This window comes from Artibeus jamaicensis, unplaced genomic scaffold (assembly GCF_021234435.1).
Source record: "Artibeus jamaicensis isolate MK-2021 breed Jamaican fruit bat unplaced genomic scaffold, CSHL_Jam_final contig_700, whole genome shotgun sequence".
Taxonomy (NCBI): Eukaryota; Metazoa; Chordata; class Mammalia; order Chiroptera; family Phyllostomidae; genus Artibeus; species Artibeus jamaicensis.
In genome coordinates, this window is record NW_026521930.1 from 7,874,969 (window position 1) to 7,889,922 (window position 14,954).

The 14,954-nt window shown below is 47.3% G+C and overlaps 1 protein-coding gene across 2 annotated transcripts in view; it reads right to left on the reverse strand.

The window, feature by feature from the left end:
* Window positions 1-14,745, reverse strand: part of IL21R (interleukin 21 receptor) — a 38,085-nt gene extending 23,340 nt beyond the window's left edge. Inside the window, exons 1-2 of one of the 2 annotated variants that reach the window (XM_037140014.2) lie at window positions 14,656-14,731; window positions 14,043-14,192 (exon numbers count right to left, since the gene is read on the reverse strand). In XM_037140014.2, the coding sequence (XP_036995909.2) occupies window positions 14,043-14,045 (3 nt within the window). In that variant the 5' untranslated portion in view covers window positions 14,046-14,192; window positions 14,656-14,731. Of the gene's footprint in view, window positions 1-14,042; window positions 14,193-14,655 lie in introns of both variants that reach the window. The other variant, XM_037140015.2, reaches the window with a different exon arrangement.
* Between the last annotated feature and the right edge of the window lie 209 nt (window positions 14,746-14,954).

Genomic DNA, 14,954 nt, shown 5'->3' on the forward strand with positions numbered 1-14,954 from the left:
AGAAGAATGAAATGGAGTCACGTTTTACAAGGTCACAGGCCTGCTCAGCAAGTGGTGCCAGGATAGCAAATGGCTCTGACTTTATCCTTTCAGGTGTCCTGTAGGATCCAGCGGCACAGAGTCCCCTCTCACCCAAGCTGGGTACTTGTAGTGTGCCCTTTGTGTGGGTCGAGTACCCCCTCCTCTTGCAGTTGAAACTTGATTGCTGCTGGAAGGTCAATGGGAAGGATATGCCCAGGCCAGTCTGCAAGGACAGGCTGTGACCACTGACCACCACCCTCTGCCCTACATGGAGGATCAGCTGTGTGGGGGCAGGGTGCTGGTGCTCCGACGTGGTCTGCAGCTGTCCACTGGGTGTTCTGGCCTTGGGTTTTCCCGGGCGGTGCAGGCCAAGGTCTCACCTGTGTTTTGCCTGGGGTCACTCTCTTTGAGCTACAGAGCAATACGAGATGGCTGCTACTTGTGCTGGGCTTGGAGGTTCCCAGGCGAAGCCAAGCTGTGAATCTAGGCTGGTTGCTGCTAGTGCCTGGCCTGGAGTCACTTAGCAAGAAGTACACAGGCTGGTGGCCCACTGAAACTGGCCATTCCTTGTTTGAGAGGATTTAGGAAGTTGTGAAACACAATCCAAGGCCAGTCAGTCATGTGGAAAAGCAGCTTGAGTGGGCCTATAAGTTGGGTAGAATGGAGTCTCAGGGGATCTCCAAAGCAGGGTAAACAGTGTCAGCCAGGTTGATGGAGTCTCAGTTATGGCACCAACCTGCCAGCTCTGTGGTTCAGGAGAGGGAGAGTTCAGAAAAGGGACAATGTGCCCTTCGTGCTGTGGTTCAGTGGGAAGAGAGAGAAAAGGGACAATAGCTTCTGCCCACTGTTCTGTATGGGAGAAGCTGTTCCCCAGTTCTCGTCTGGGTGCTGAACACTCCAGTTCCTCCCTCTATGCCACTGGTGCTTCTCAGGCTGCTATCCCAGTGGCGCTAGAGTTCAGTGGGAGTGCGTCTGCATAAGTGCTTGTGTGTGGGCTCTTTAAGAGGAACTGCTTGGGACTCCAGAAGTTCTCCCACTGACTCAGTGCCTGCTGGTTTTTGCCAGCAGAAGTTATGGGGACTTATCTTCCTGGCACTAGAACCCCGGGCTGAGGGCCTGGAGTGGGGCTGGGACACCTCGCCCCTGAGATATCTCTCCTGAATTTTATGCACCACACGTGACTGTGGGAACAATTCATTCTGTGTCTTCACCTCTCCTACCAGTCTGGATGGATGTGGTTTCTTTAATTCTGTAGTTGTCAGACCTCCATTCAACTCGGTTTCTGATGGCTCTGAGTAATGGTTGTTCTCTATTTTAGTTGTAATTTTGATGTGGTTGTGCAATAAGGCAAGCTGTGTTTCCCCGTGCTGCCATCTTGACCAGAAATGTGTCATTTCTAGTCTAAGCACTAAAAGAGTTACACGGGGAAGTGTAACTAGTGATAGACAGAAAACATGGAATAATAATTTTTAAAACTTTACTCCTCTGAAAAAGTGGGACAAAGAAGAAGAAAAAAGGAACAAAGAATAGATGTGACAAAAGGAAGACAAATAACAAGATGATAGACTTAATCTCAAACACATTAGTACTTTTATTAAATGTAAACAAACTAAATACTCAAATTAAACACATAAACTTAATACCAAAATTTGACACTATAAGAAAATAAAATTATGGGTCAATTGCTCAAATAAATGTACATACAAAAATTCTAAGCAAAAAATTAATAAATCAATAATATATGCCAAGGTAGATAATACGCCATTATCACATGAGGTATACTTCAGGAATGCAAGATTAGTTCAACATCTGAAAGTCAGGATAGTAGTTTCCTCTTTTCTATGGTTTTGTTTTCTGTGGTTTTATTTTTTCAAGTCACTTTTTAAAAAAGATTTTTTAAAGCTTTAAATTTATTTATCTCTAGAGGGAAAAGGAAGGAGAGAGGGAAAGAAATATCAGTGCGTGGTTGCCTCTTGAATGTTCCCTATTGAGGAACTGGCCTGCAACCTAGGCATATACCCTGATTGGGAATTGAACCACAATCTTTAGGTTCACAGGCCCACGTTTAATCCACTGAGCCATGCCAGCCAGGGTGCTTTCTGTGGTTTTATTTATGCATGGTCAACCGCAGTCTGAAAATATTATTGCATTTTTCAGACCATAAGACGCACTTTTTTACCACATTTTTTTATTCAAAAAATTGCCCCTAATTTTCCTCCTCTAAAACCGAGGTGCGCCTAGGGTCTGCACCATAAGATGCACCCATGTTTTAGAGGAGGAAAATAGGGAAAATTTTTTCGAAGTAAAAAATGTGGCAAAATGTGTGTCTTATAGTCCAGAAAAAATGGTAAGTAACTAATTCTGGAAATAAGCAATTTGTCACTTTAAACCGTGTGCAATTTTGAGTGGTGTGAAAAAAAACCCACACTGTCCCACTCTGCCCCACCAAGAACATGAATCGCTCCTCTGTCCGGCGTATCCGTGCTTTACGTGCTACGCGTGTTAGTCACTCGGGCTTCTCAGAAGTTGTCAGATCCACCGTCATGGTGTCGCAGTGCTTGTGTTCAAGTCACCCTCGTTTTATTTAGTGACGACCTCGAAGCACAAGAGCAGTGATGTTGGCAATTCAGACACGCCCAAGAGAAGCCATGCGTGCTTCCTGTAAATAAAAAGGTGAGCCCTGGCTGGAGTGGCTCCTTGGATTGGGTGCTGGCCTGTGAGCCGAAGGATCACTGGTTCGATTCCCAGTCAGGGCACCTGCCTGGGTGCTGGCCAGGTCCCCAGTTGGGGGCATATGAGAGTCAACCACACATTGATGTTTCTCTGTCTCTATTTCTCCTTTCCTTCCTCTCTCTTTAAAAAATAATAAGTGAATAAATATTTTTAAATTAAAAAGTGAAAGTTCTAAACTTAATAAGAAACCAAATCATATGCTGAGATTGCCAAGATCTACAGTAAGAATAAATCTTCTGCCCACGATATTGTGAAGAAGGAAAAAGAAACTTACGTTAGTTTTGCTGTCACACCTCACACTGCAGAAGTTACAGCCACAGGGACTACATAAGTGCTTAGTTCAGATGGGAAAGGCATTCAATCTGTGGGTGGAAGACGTGGACAGGAGTGTGCTCTGCCCCAGGGCAACATGCTGCCCTGGAAGCACTAAGATGATACGAAGACCCCTGAAATGGGTGACGCCGGGCCACGCACAGCAACTAAGGGAGGGTTACACAGATGTCATCACCTCACATCATCCCCAAAAGAGGGGTGACTGCACTACAATAAGATATTTTGGAAGAGAGCTAGAGAGCACATTTACACAACTTTTATTGCATCATATTGTTATAATTGTTTAACAATTATAACTGTTTCTAATTTATAAATTAAACTTTAGGATAGGTATGTATATACACAGTAACATAGTATATATAGTATTTATATGGTTTGGTACTGTCTGTGGATTCAGACATCCACTGGGGGTTTTGAAATGTATTCGCTGTGAATAAGGGGAGACTACTGTCATCTATTTCACCATGTTAACAGAATAGAGATGAAATTTATACGGAAATTCAATAAGTTCAGAAAACACATTTAATACACTGTAACACCCATTCATAATTTTTAAAAGACTCTGAGAAAACCAGGAATCTTCTTTAATCTGTTAAGGACCACACATGCACACAACATACATAGCTCATATCATCCCTAGTGGACAAATAATGAACTCTACTCCTGAGATCAGGAAAAAGGCAAGAATGCCTTGTCCTGGAGGTCCTAGTCAGTGCAATAAGGCAAGAAAAAGAAATAAATGTATAAAAACTAGAAAACTATAAGAATTAGAATAATATAAGGATTGAATGTATGGAAAATTTCAGATACCCAACAGATAAATTATTAAAATTATAATTGTTAAAATTATAATTGTCCCATGAACAAGTGGGACTTAACCTTGGGATACAAGGATGGCTCAACATTCAAAAACATTAAAAGATATGAAGTCAATATAAAAATTTATTGTATATCTAAAAATCAACAAAGTTGACAAGACTAGCTAAACTAAGAATAAAGATAGAAGGCTCAAATAACTAAAATCAGAAAAAAGAGGAGATATTAGAACAAATGCCATAGAAATAAAAAGGATTATAAGAGACTACTATGAGTAATTACACACCAACAAACTTGATTGTGTATAAAGAAAACGATAAATTCCTAGAAACATGTGATCTACCAAGACTGAATTATGAAGAAGTGGAAAATCAGAACAGACCTATAACTAGGAAGAAGATTGAATCAGTAATAATAATAATTTTTTAAAAGGTCTCAACAAATAAAGCCCCAGGACCAGATGACTTCACTGGAGAATTCCAAATTCATTGTATGAGGCCATCACCGCCCTGATACCAAAGCCGGAGAAAGAAAACTCCAGACCAATATCCATGATGAATATTGACACAAAAATCCTCAACAAAATGCTAGTAAACTACATGCGATAGCACATGAAAAAGGATTATACACCATCAACAACTGGGACTTAACCTTGGGATACAAGGATGGTTCGACATACAAAAACATGCCACATTAACAGAATAAAGGACAAAACTGACATGATTGTTTCAAATGATGCAGAAAAAGCATTTGACAAAAAACATCTTTTCATGATAAAGACATTCAGCAAACTAGGAATAAAATAAAATTACCTGAACATAATAAAAGCCACAAATGAAAGCCCATTCTTTACCTCACTGGTAAAGAAATTAAAAAAATGAACACTTCTCACTCTAATATAAGGAACAAGGCAATAATGCTTACCCTTACCTCTTCTATTTAACATAATACTGGATATCTTAGCCAAAGCAATTAGCCAAGAAAAAGAAATAAAAGGCAGTCAGGTTGGAAAGGAAGAAGTAAAATTATCTCTGTTCACAGATGGTGCCACCTTATATATTCTTATATATATATATAAATAACCTTAAAGATTCCACATAATAAACCTGTTGGACTAATAAATGAATTCAGCGAAGTGGCATACTATAAATACACACTCCAAAATCAGTTGCATTTTTATATGCTAACAATGAATAAAGCAAAAGTAAATTAAAAACAACGTCATTCACAACAGCATCAGAAAAATAAAGTACTTAGCAGTAAACTTAACGAAGTGTGGGAGCAACTTTGCCAGCAAGTCCCCCCATCTGCCACGGATGAAAATAATCTCCCAAGACATGATCTGCTTGGGGACGAGAGGTGGCCAATCTCTCAGAGGAGAAAGGCCAGGAGCCCCCTCCTCAATGGCTTTTATTGAGTTGTAATACACAGGAATACAGGTGGTAAGGATCAAACAGCAGATAACATTTCAAAGAAATCTGAGGGCTTAGTCTGAGTCAGTGTCTGTCAGGAAAGGGGGTTGCAGAAACTTTGGGAGACATACTCATTTCCTGCTCAGACCTTTATCATATGAATGAAAGCACTCGTAGCAGAGCAGATTTCACAGGACTTTTAGGAATTCTTTCTTATGCCCGATCACTCCAGATTCCACTCTAGCCTGGCAAGAGGCTGGACTGTTTCCCCAGTCACAGGTTTTCAGGCTTAAGTGGATTAGAGCCAGGAAGCGCTTCTCACCGAGGACATGGGGACTCGGGCTATGTCAGAATAGCTGGGGGCAAAGGTTCATTGCTCCCTCTTTGTTGCAGCCCCCTGAGTCCTTCCATGATGGCCTCCTGAGTGACGTGTCTGGCTTAGGTTGACCCTCCTCTGAGGGGTCTTACCCATCATTGACTAACCGACCATGCACTGGGGACAGGGGAGTAAGCAGAAGCAGTGTTTGCTGCCAGAGACAAGCTTTGTCTCCTTAGTGGCTCACATTCCGGAGGTCGCTCACTCAGCCTTAGCCATGGGAGGCAATTACAACTCCTGAAACCAGGCAGAGCGGTTCCCAACAACCAAGGAGGTGAGACTTGTACACTTAAAACTATACAAGAAACAGCTGAAAGAAATAAAAGAAGACACAAATAAATGAAAAATATTCCATATTCATGGATTGGAAGACTTAGTATTTTTTAAATATACAAAGCAATCTCTACCACAATCCCAATGGCATTACTTAAAGAAATAGAAAAAATAGAGAAGCACTTCCTGGGCCCCTCAAAGGGCCCCAAATAACCAAAACAATCTTGAGAAAGAAGAATGAAGACCTTACACTTCCTGATTTCAAAACATACTACCAAGCCACAGTAATCAAAGTAGGTATTGGCATAAAGAGAGACAAAATAGGTATTGAGACCAGAGAGCCCAGAAATAAACCCTGCACACATGATCAAAGGGTCTTTGTCTAGGGCGCCAAGACTGCACGAGGGGGAGAGGAGAGCCTCTAACAAATGGTGTTGGTGCAACCGGGATATCCACATGCAAAAGAATGAAGATGGACTCCTATCCTACATCATTTACAAAGTTAACTCAACATGGATTAAAAGTCTAACTGTAAGACCTGCAACCATAAAATTCTTAGAAAAAACATAGGGAAAAACTTCTTGACATTGGGATTAGCAATTATTTCTTGGATGTGACACCTAAATCACAAGCAATAAAGCAAAATAGACAATTAGGACTGCATCAAACTCAAAAATGTATGTGCAGCGGAGCCAACAATTGACAGAATGACAGTGTGACCTACAGTAAGATAGAAAATATTTGCAAACCCTACATTGAATATATTCAGAATTTATAAAGAACTCCTATAACTCAGTAATAACAAAATTTTAAAAGGCCCAATTGAAAAAATGGGCAAGGACTTGAATAGATATTTCTGCAAAGATAAACAAATGGCTAATATGTGTACTGAAAGGTGCTCAACATCATCAATCATAAGGAGAATGCAAATCAAAACCAAAATGAGTTATTACTTCATACCAGTTAGGATGCCTACTCAGTTGGTGAGGATGTAGGATTATAAAATGGTGCAAATGCTATAGAAAACAGTATGGAGTTTCTTTAAGAAAATTAAAAATAGGACTACCATGTAATCCAGCAACCTCATTTCTGGGTATGTATCTAAAAGAATTGAAAACAAGATCTCAGAAATATTTGCACACCCATGTTCATTTCAATATTATTCATAATAGTCAAGATGTGGAAGCAGCCTAAGATAATCAACCAAGGAACTGATAAAGAAAATGTTGTATACACATGGTGGAAAATTAGCCTTAAAAAGGAAGAAAATTCTGCCAGATGCAACAACATGAATGATTTCTGAAGACATTATGCTAAGTGAAACAAGCCAATGATGAAAGACAAGCACTGCATGATTCCACTTACATGGACTATCTACAGTAAGGAAACTCACTGAAATAGAAACTTGAAATAGAAACTAGAACGGAGGCTGTCAGAGGCTGGAGAGAATGGAGGGATATGCAGGCATACCATGTTGTCACCACTGTGCCAATGTCAGTTATATGCAAATACCATCCCATTTTGTATAAGGGACCTGAGCATCCCTGGATTTTGGTATTCACAAGAGATACTGGAAACAATCACCCGTGGCTTTGAGGGATGACTGACCATATTTTTTTTAATGCCAATTTTCTCCAAATTAAACTAAAGTTTCAATGTAAACCCAAGGTTCAAAAAAATCCCCAGCAATATTTTCTCTGGTGGAAATTGACGAGCTAGTTCTACAATTTACATAGAAATGCAAAAAGCAGAGAATAGTTTAGACAACTTGGAAGAAAAATACGGCCTTGTTGTGAGGAGGAACATACGAGCCAATGAAAAAGAACAGACCAGAGACAGACTCACGTGTACAGCACTTAACTTGCAGCAAAGGCACCGCTGCAAAGCTGTGGGCCAGACACCATCTTAAAAAATGATGGCGGGCTTAATTGAATTTTCACATGGAAAAAATAAATCTCGACGCTCTACTTCTCATCCTACGTAAAAATAAATTACAGGTCGATTGTAGACCTGTGTGAAAGGCAAAACAATACAGCACCTAGAAGAAGACATAGTATAGTATTTTTGTGGCCTTAGGGCAAGCAACTCTTCGTAAACAGCACATACAATGCTCTAGACATTTAAAAAGACAGATACATCGAATTTCATTAAAATTAAGAATTTTCATCCAACTAAAGATAATGGAAAAAAAAGAAATGGGAAGAGATTATATCTATACTTATAGCTGTATCATATTATACCTCTACCTATCTGGTATATAATTTTATGTAATCATATATAATTTACATTTTTCTTATATATAATATACAATTATATATAATATATTATATATTATATATTGTATGTAATGTATAATTATTATATATGTAATGATTTTACATAATAATTTTATATGCATGCATATGTCCACACATATCCATATAAATTTATCTGTACCAAGAATATATAGAGAACTCCTACAAAACAATAATAAATAACACAAAAGTCAATTTTAAAAAAATAGACAAAAAGGCCCCTGCTGGTGTGGCTCAGTGGATTGAGTGCCAGCCTGCAAACCAAAGTGTCACAGGCTAGATTCCCAGTCAGGGCACAGGCCTGGGTTTCGGGCCAGGTCCCCAGTGCGGGACACGTGACAGGCAACCACACACCAATGTTTCTCTCCCCCTCTTTCTCCCTCCCTTCTCTTCTCTCTAAAAATAAATAAATAAAATCTTTTAAAAAATAATCAACAAATGAATGCACAAGGAAGTGGAATCGATATTTCTCTCTCCCACCCCCTCTCTGTAAAATCAACAAATAAAAACTTTCCAAAAATGTAGACGAAAAGCTTAAACAGGTACTTTACAAAAAAGGACATCCAAATGGCCAAGAAGCATATGTAAAGGTATTCAAAATCATTATTCAGCACGGAAATGCACGTTTACACCCGTGTGACACAATTACACATCAATCGACCCCGAATGGCTAAAATGAAAGAGACAGACTCTTCCTAACACTTGGAAGGAGCCGGAGTAACCAGAACTCTCAATCTTGACACAGTTGTCTGGTGGCAGTGTAAACTGGTACAGCCCCTTCGAAAAACTTCGGCTGACCAGACCGCCCGCCAATTCCACTTCCCGACGGCGCACCGGAGAGACGCGCGCGCGCGCACAAGCAGGCGTGCGCCAGGCTGTCTGCAGCAGCACCGCTTACTACCACCCCAAACTGGAAAGAACACACATTCTTGGTTTCTCTGTATCTTCGTTCCCTCGCCGATGATTCAGGAACGGGACCCATTCTGTTCCTCAAGCCAGTCCCCATCTCCAGTGTGTTCAGGTTGGGACTGGGAGTTGAAAGTGAAAGGTGAGGAGTGTGGCGAAGTAGAACGACCCGTTTCCCATAGGGACCGAGAAGAAATGGGTGGGTGACGAGGGACTCCCCACCGGCTCACCAGAAGGAGAAGTGTTGAGACTGAGGGACTTCCCGAAAGGGAACACAGAAGAAAGGGCTCCTGGTTCGCCCCTGGTCTTCAAGGACTTCTGCCCGCCTTCCCTCCAACTGGCCTCCTCCCTGACCCCGCCTGCAGCAGTGGCCCCATCCCACTCCAACCACCACTTTCTGTGGCTCCTCTTTGCCCTTCAGTGAAGACCCCCAATTCCCTAGCCCAACATTCAGGAGACTTCAGGACCTGCCCCCCAGCATTCCTGCCACCCTGCAGTGCTGGCCCTGGACTCCAGGTGTGCCAGCCTCCCACTCACCCTGCACGCGCCGGGCAGCCACGGGCACTCTCCACCCACCTTGGCTGACTGTCAGCCCCCTGCTCAGCCTTTAAAACCCAGTTCAAATGTCATCTCCTTCGTAAGCCTTTGACCTCCCCTAGGGGTATGAGTCACTCCTTCCTCTGGGGTCTGTCCCTCCACCAGAGCACACGGCTCCTGGTGTTGCTGGTGACATTCTGAGCCACACCCCAGCAGGGGCCATGTGTTTCTCGGTTACTTGCTGAATCCCCAGTGGCTGACCAGTGCATGACACGTAAGGTGCTGCAAGCCCTTACATGAGTGACTAAATGAAAGAGTACGCTTTCTATCCTAACCGATCTTGAAACTTAACCTCAATGGTAAATCCTCTGTAGACTATACTTCAGAGTTAAATCTCGCTGCTTTTGACTCCTCTTTCCTACATTCTGTGCAATGAGGACCTTTATGCAGTTGATGAGGATCAAAGCACCAAGGCTCCAACTTTTCCCCCACCTCAGGGTCTTTGCACCTGCCACCCCCACCCCTCGAGCACTTTCCTGTGTCCTCCTCAGAGGAGCAGTCTGCTCCGCCTGAGATGGGTCTGGTCTGTGCCGCAGTTCTCTGGGCCACACACACTTTGTCTGTCTCCTTCCTCACCATTGTAAGGCCAGGATCAGTCTAGCGCATGTTCTTGTTTTTGTAGTTGTGACCCACCTCTGCTGCGGAGCAAGCGCTCCCAGAGGCTGGGGGCTTTACCTGCGCTGCTCACCACCACCCCGGTGCAGGGAATGGGGCCCGGAGCACAGCAGGCACTCAACGGGGAGCTGAAGCAGAATGGGGATGAGTGCGGGAGGCTCAGAACTGTGGCCTTCATTCAGTCATACAAGGAGCGACCCGAGGCAACCCCCGAAAGGTCTCGGTTTCCCCATCAGCTTCACCACAGTCCCCAGGAACTTCCCCCCACCCCGGGCAGAACCCTCCATTCCCAGGGTCTGAGTGACTGTGACTGCTGTCATCAGAGTAGTGACAAGGAACTTTTGGATGGACGACGGGTTGACCAGGGTCCAGCAGCTTGTTCGTGCCTAAGGGGAGCTCTCAGTCTGGAGAAGAACCAGCCAGGGGGCCCACGATCAGAAAGAAGGCTTCACCGCTGACTCACAGTTGGATGGGGAGCGCATCCCCTCCTTTCTTTGAGCCTCAGTTTCCCTCATCTCTACAACAGGGGCAGTGCCCTGTGCCCTGGCCTGGCTGACGGGGTGGGAGACAGGTGCTGAGCACACCATAGGTGTGCGGGTAATTCTAGTTTCCTTTTACTGTTGTTTTTTGCCAGTGATGAGGGGTGCATGCTGGGTCTGAAGGCAGGTACGCTGGGACACTGGTGTTAAAGCCTGCCCCTCCCAGTGCGCACAGCCTCTGAGCCCATGGAAGCACTCGGTCTCCCTCGCACCTCCTAGCCCGGCCGAGAGTCCTTGTCCGTGAGGCCCGTTCTCACCCCAACAGCATTTCCCTGCTGGCACTCCTCCCAGCCTGTGTGGCCTCTCCTCGCTGAGAAGCGCTGCCCCACTCCCAGCAACCTCCCCTGCCTGTGCAGTCTGACCACCCCGTGGTGCATGGTGCAGTCTGACCACCCCATGGTGCATTGGTGCAGTCTGACCACCCCGTGGTGCATGGTGCAGTCCTCACCCAGGCTTGGCAACCCCTCTCAGCTCCTGCAGCCTCATCTCACTCCAGCTCTATTTTCCCCAGTCCAGGAGGGGCTGGTTATAAGGCAGAAAAATTTTAAATGCTTTAAACTAAAATCTCTTGAGGCCACAAGGGGAGGGTTGGAGCAGGTCTGGCAACCTGCCCTTATCCTTACCTTGCCCAGCAGGCCCCCACCAGCCTGCCCTGGCCCTGGCCCTCGACAAATAGCCTGAATGGGACTGATTTGCCCTGGAGAAAGTTTGCACATCCAATCCCAGGCTACATCATCAGGCCTTCTGGCGGATGAGGAAATGGAGGCCCAGAGATGTCCAGAGTCTTGCCCCTGGTTGCACAGCCAGGAGGAGCCAGGGCCCCAGGAGGGAGCCTCTCTGGTGCACTTGCCTCACCTCCTTGGAGACAATTTGCATAATGAGACCCTCCCTGGGGACGGTGGGGACCAGCAGGCTGGGTTCCTGCTGCAGGTGTCCTCTGCCCACACCCCGGGGAAGTGAACATTCTCAGGTTGCTTCAGAATTTCCAAGTTTACTCAGAGCTCTCGTTTGAGCTGTCATAAAAAGTCCCTTTGGCTGGGTGCCAGGATAGGAGTAGGGGGATGGCACCTGTGAGTCTTGGGGTGGAGGTGGGGCTCCTCCCCCTCCCTCCCCCACCCCTCCAGTTTGAAGGGCAGGTAAGGGAGGGGCACAAGAGGACGGGGCTGCTGGCAAGCGCTTGTTCTCCTGTCTTTGCAGCTTTCTTCCCTCTGCTTGTGAATGACTGCCTGAGGGGCCCTGGAGAACCCCACCCTTCCCGAGCCTCTGTTTCCCCACCTGTGAAGTGGGGAGTAGAATCATCATAAAAGCTTTCATGTATTGCGGGTTTAGCACCTGCCAGGTATCCTAGCTAGTAACAGGATGATTATTGCCAACAACACTGAAAGCAAAACACCACAGCTACTGTTTCTTGTGAGCCACTGCAGTGCCCTTTCCGCCTCACCGCGGCCGGCTCCGTCTGCCTGGGTGCCACGGCACCCCCAGGACCCGGGACCGTGCCTGGCACACGGTAGGTGTGCAATGAAAATGTGTTGAACAAGATGTCACAACCAGCCTGGGGAGGCGTTCTTATTCCCATGTAACGGATGAGGAAGCTGGGGTCCAGTGAGGCCAGTGGCTTACTCAGGATCACACAGGTACCTGGTGATGGAGCCGGGACCCACAGCCGGGTGCCGCTTACCCCAAGGCCCCACCTCACAGCCTGCGGTGTGCTGGAGAGCCGGTGCGGTGCCCCCACCTGACCATGAAGGCACTGGCTCCCCTCCCTGGCTGTGGAAGGAGGGTGCTCTTCCTTCTTTTTTTTCTTTTTTTAAACCGGGCACCAGGAAGATCGTGATGCTACAGAGAAGTCGATGCCCACGAAATCTCCGGTGGCCTGCCTTCCTCTTTCCACCTCCTCCTGAACCGGCCTCCGCACCCAGCATGCCTCCAGTCGCTGCCCACAGCCTTTAGGGGCTCTAACCCGGCTCTCTACTACTCTGGGGAGGCGCCAGCCTGCAGCGCAGCTGAGGGTTCAGCCTTCACCTCGTCTGCCCCACTGTTTTGGCCCTGCACCTCAGCCACCTCCTAATAAAAGGGCTCCTAGCTTCCTCCACTGAGGGCCTCTAAGGACCCAGGCGCCCTGCCAGGCGTGGGGTGGGCAGTACCAGGCCTTCTACTGAGCCCACCACAGGGAACAGGCCATCAGGGCTGATGCTCTGGGGTCTGCCCAGCCCCCCTGACTCAATGCCCACTCTCAGGAGGTGCCTGAGGACTATGTCTTACTTTTATGTTGTCCTGTCCAGCGGGCTGTGGCCTTGTTGCCAGACAAACTGGGGGTCCACACCACCTCTGCATCTTACGGTCACAGTGGGCCCAAGGCAAGGTCCGCCCCACAGAGCCACAGGCCCACTGTGAAGGGGCCCCAACGAGGCCACAGTCTCCCCCGGCTTGGGAGGATTATGGGAGACCCCAAGTGCCTGCAGCAGGCTGAGCGCCCATGCCAGCAGCACCAGACCCCGGGGGTGAGGGAGGCAAGGCTGCGGGTTCTGGAGGGCGGCCCTGCACCTTCTGCTGCTCTCAGAGAGTGGCCCTTCTCCTCCCTGAGCTCCAGGTCCCTCGTGATGCAAATTCCCTCCCTGGGAAGATCTCCAGCAGGCAGTTTTCATCTTTTTATAACTTTGAGTCCTCACAACCGGTCCCACAAGGATGGAGCCACCTTTGTTCTCATTTTACAGATGAGAACACTGTGGCTTTATACAGCTAAAACAAGTGCAGAGACTTGCCCAAGCTTGCCCAGCAAGGAAGTCGCACGGCTGGATTTTGAACGCACCAGGTTTTCCCCACTTTACCATGTGCTTCTAAAACCCTTGCACTTCCCCCAGGGGAACTCGGCCCCAGAGAGGCCCCAGGGCTGCCCCCCCCCCGGTGATCTGCTCCCTGAGCAGCCACTTGCCATCCCTGCCACAGGTCCTGGCCCCCACTCCGGTGCCTTCTGCCCCAGCTCCTCCGGCAGGAACGCGTCTGCCGGTTCCTTCCTCTCCATTCACAAGTCAGAAACCACGGCGCCCTCCAAGGCTGGCCTGGGCCCCCATCCCCGCACTTCCCGCTCCTCCTCATGCACCACATGCAGAACCAGTGTGCTGCTCACCATCAGCTGGTTCCCTGTGCTTTCGTGAGAAGATGAGGAGACAGCGTGTGGCGGGCAGGACCAGCCCTCGAGTCACCTGCTTACCCTGCTACATATTGGCTGAGTCACCTTGGGAAAATCACTCTACCTCTCAGAGCCTCAGTTCTGCATCTGTGAAATGGGCACACCAACTTGTGTTGAAGGATTACATAAAATAAAGGAGCTAGAACACAGAGGCTGGCACAAAGTCGATGCCTGCCACCCCCCCAAAATAGGCCCCCAAGCAGTGGTCATACAGTCACACCCGTGTCCCCCTGCCCAGGCAGCTGCCCAGTACCACAGGGACTGTTGAGTCATGTTCCATCTGGAACCAGCTTCACCTCCCTAGCCCCTCGCCTTTTGGAGGCTGGTTCCACAGACAGCTCTGGGGCCACCTCAGCCGTGTGGCTGCCCCAGGTCCGCAGGCCTCCAGCAGACCCACGCAAGGGCCCTCCAGTCTCCCTGAGCCGGGCCGAGCAAGAGACCCCAGCCCAACCTGCTGGCCTCAGTCGCTGTCTCCAGCCGTGATGAGGGCACAGGACCTTCTGTGCCTTCCCTCGCAGGCAAGGGAAGAAGGTAGCTAGAGCCCAGTTACCTGCTAGTCCAGCTTCTCCCTCAGAAATCCATTCCAGGTGTCTGGGGCAATCCAGTGGGGTCCCAGGGATGGCAGCTCGGTGTAGGGTGGGGGATGAGGGTCTGAGAGAACAGGCAGGGGTCTGGGATGGGAGCCCACCGCCTGCCAGATGGGCAAATGGCCTGTCACCTGCACAGACAGAAGCTGGGCTCTGGGCAGGCAAGCCACACAATGGTCAGTCATACCCCAAAGGGGTCACACGTGGACAGAAGGTAGTCATTGTGAGTCAGGGACTGCTCAATCGGCTGCACCAGGATAGA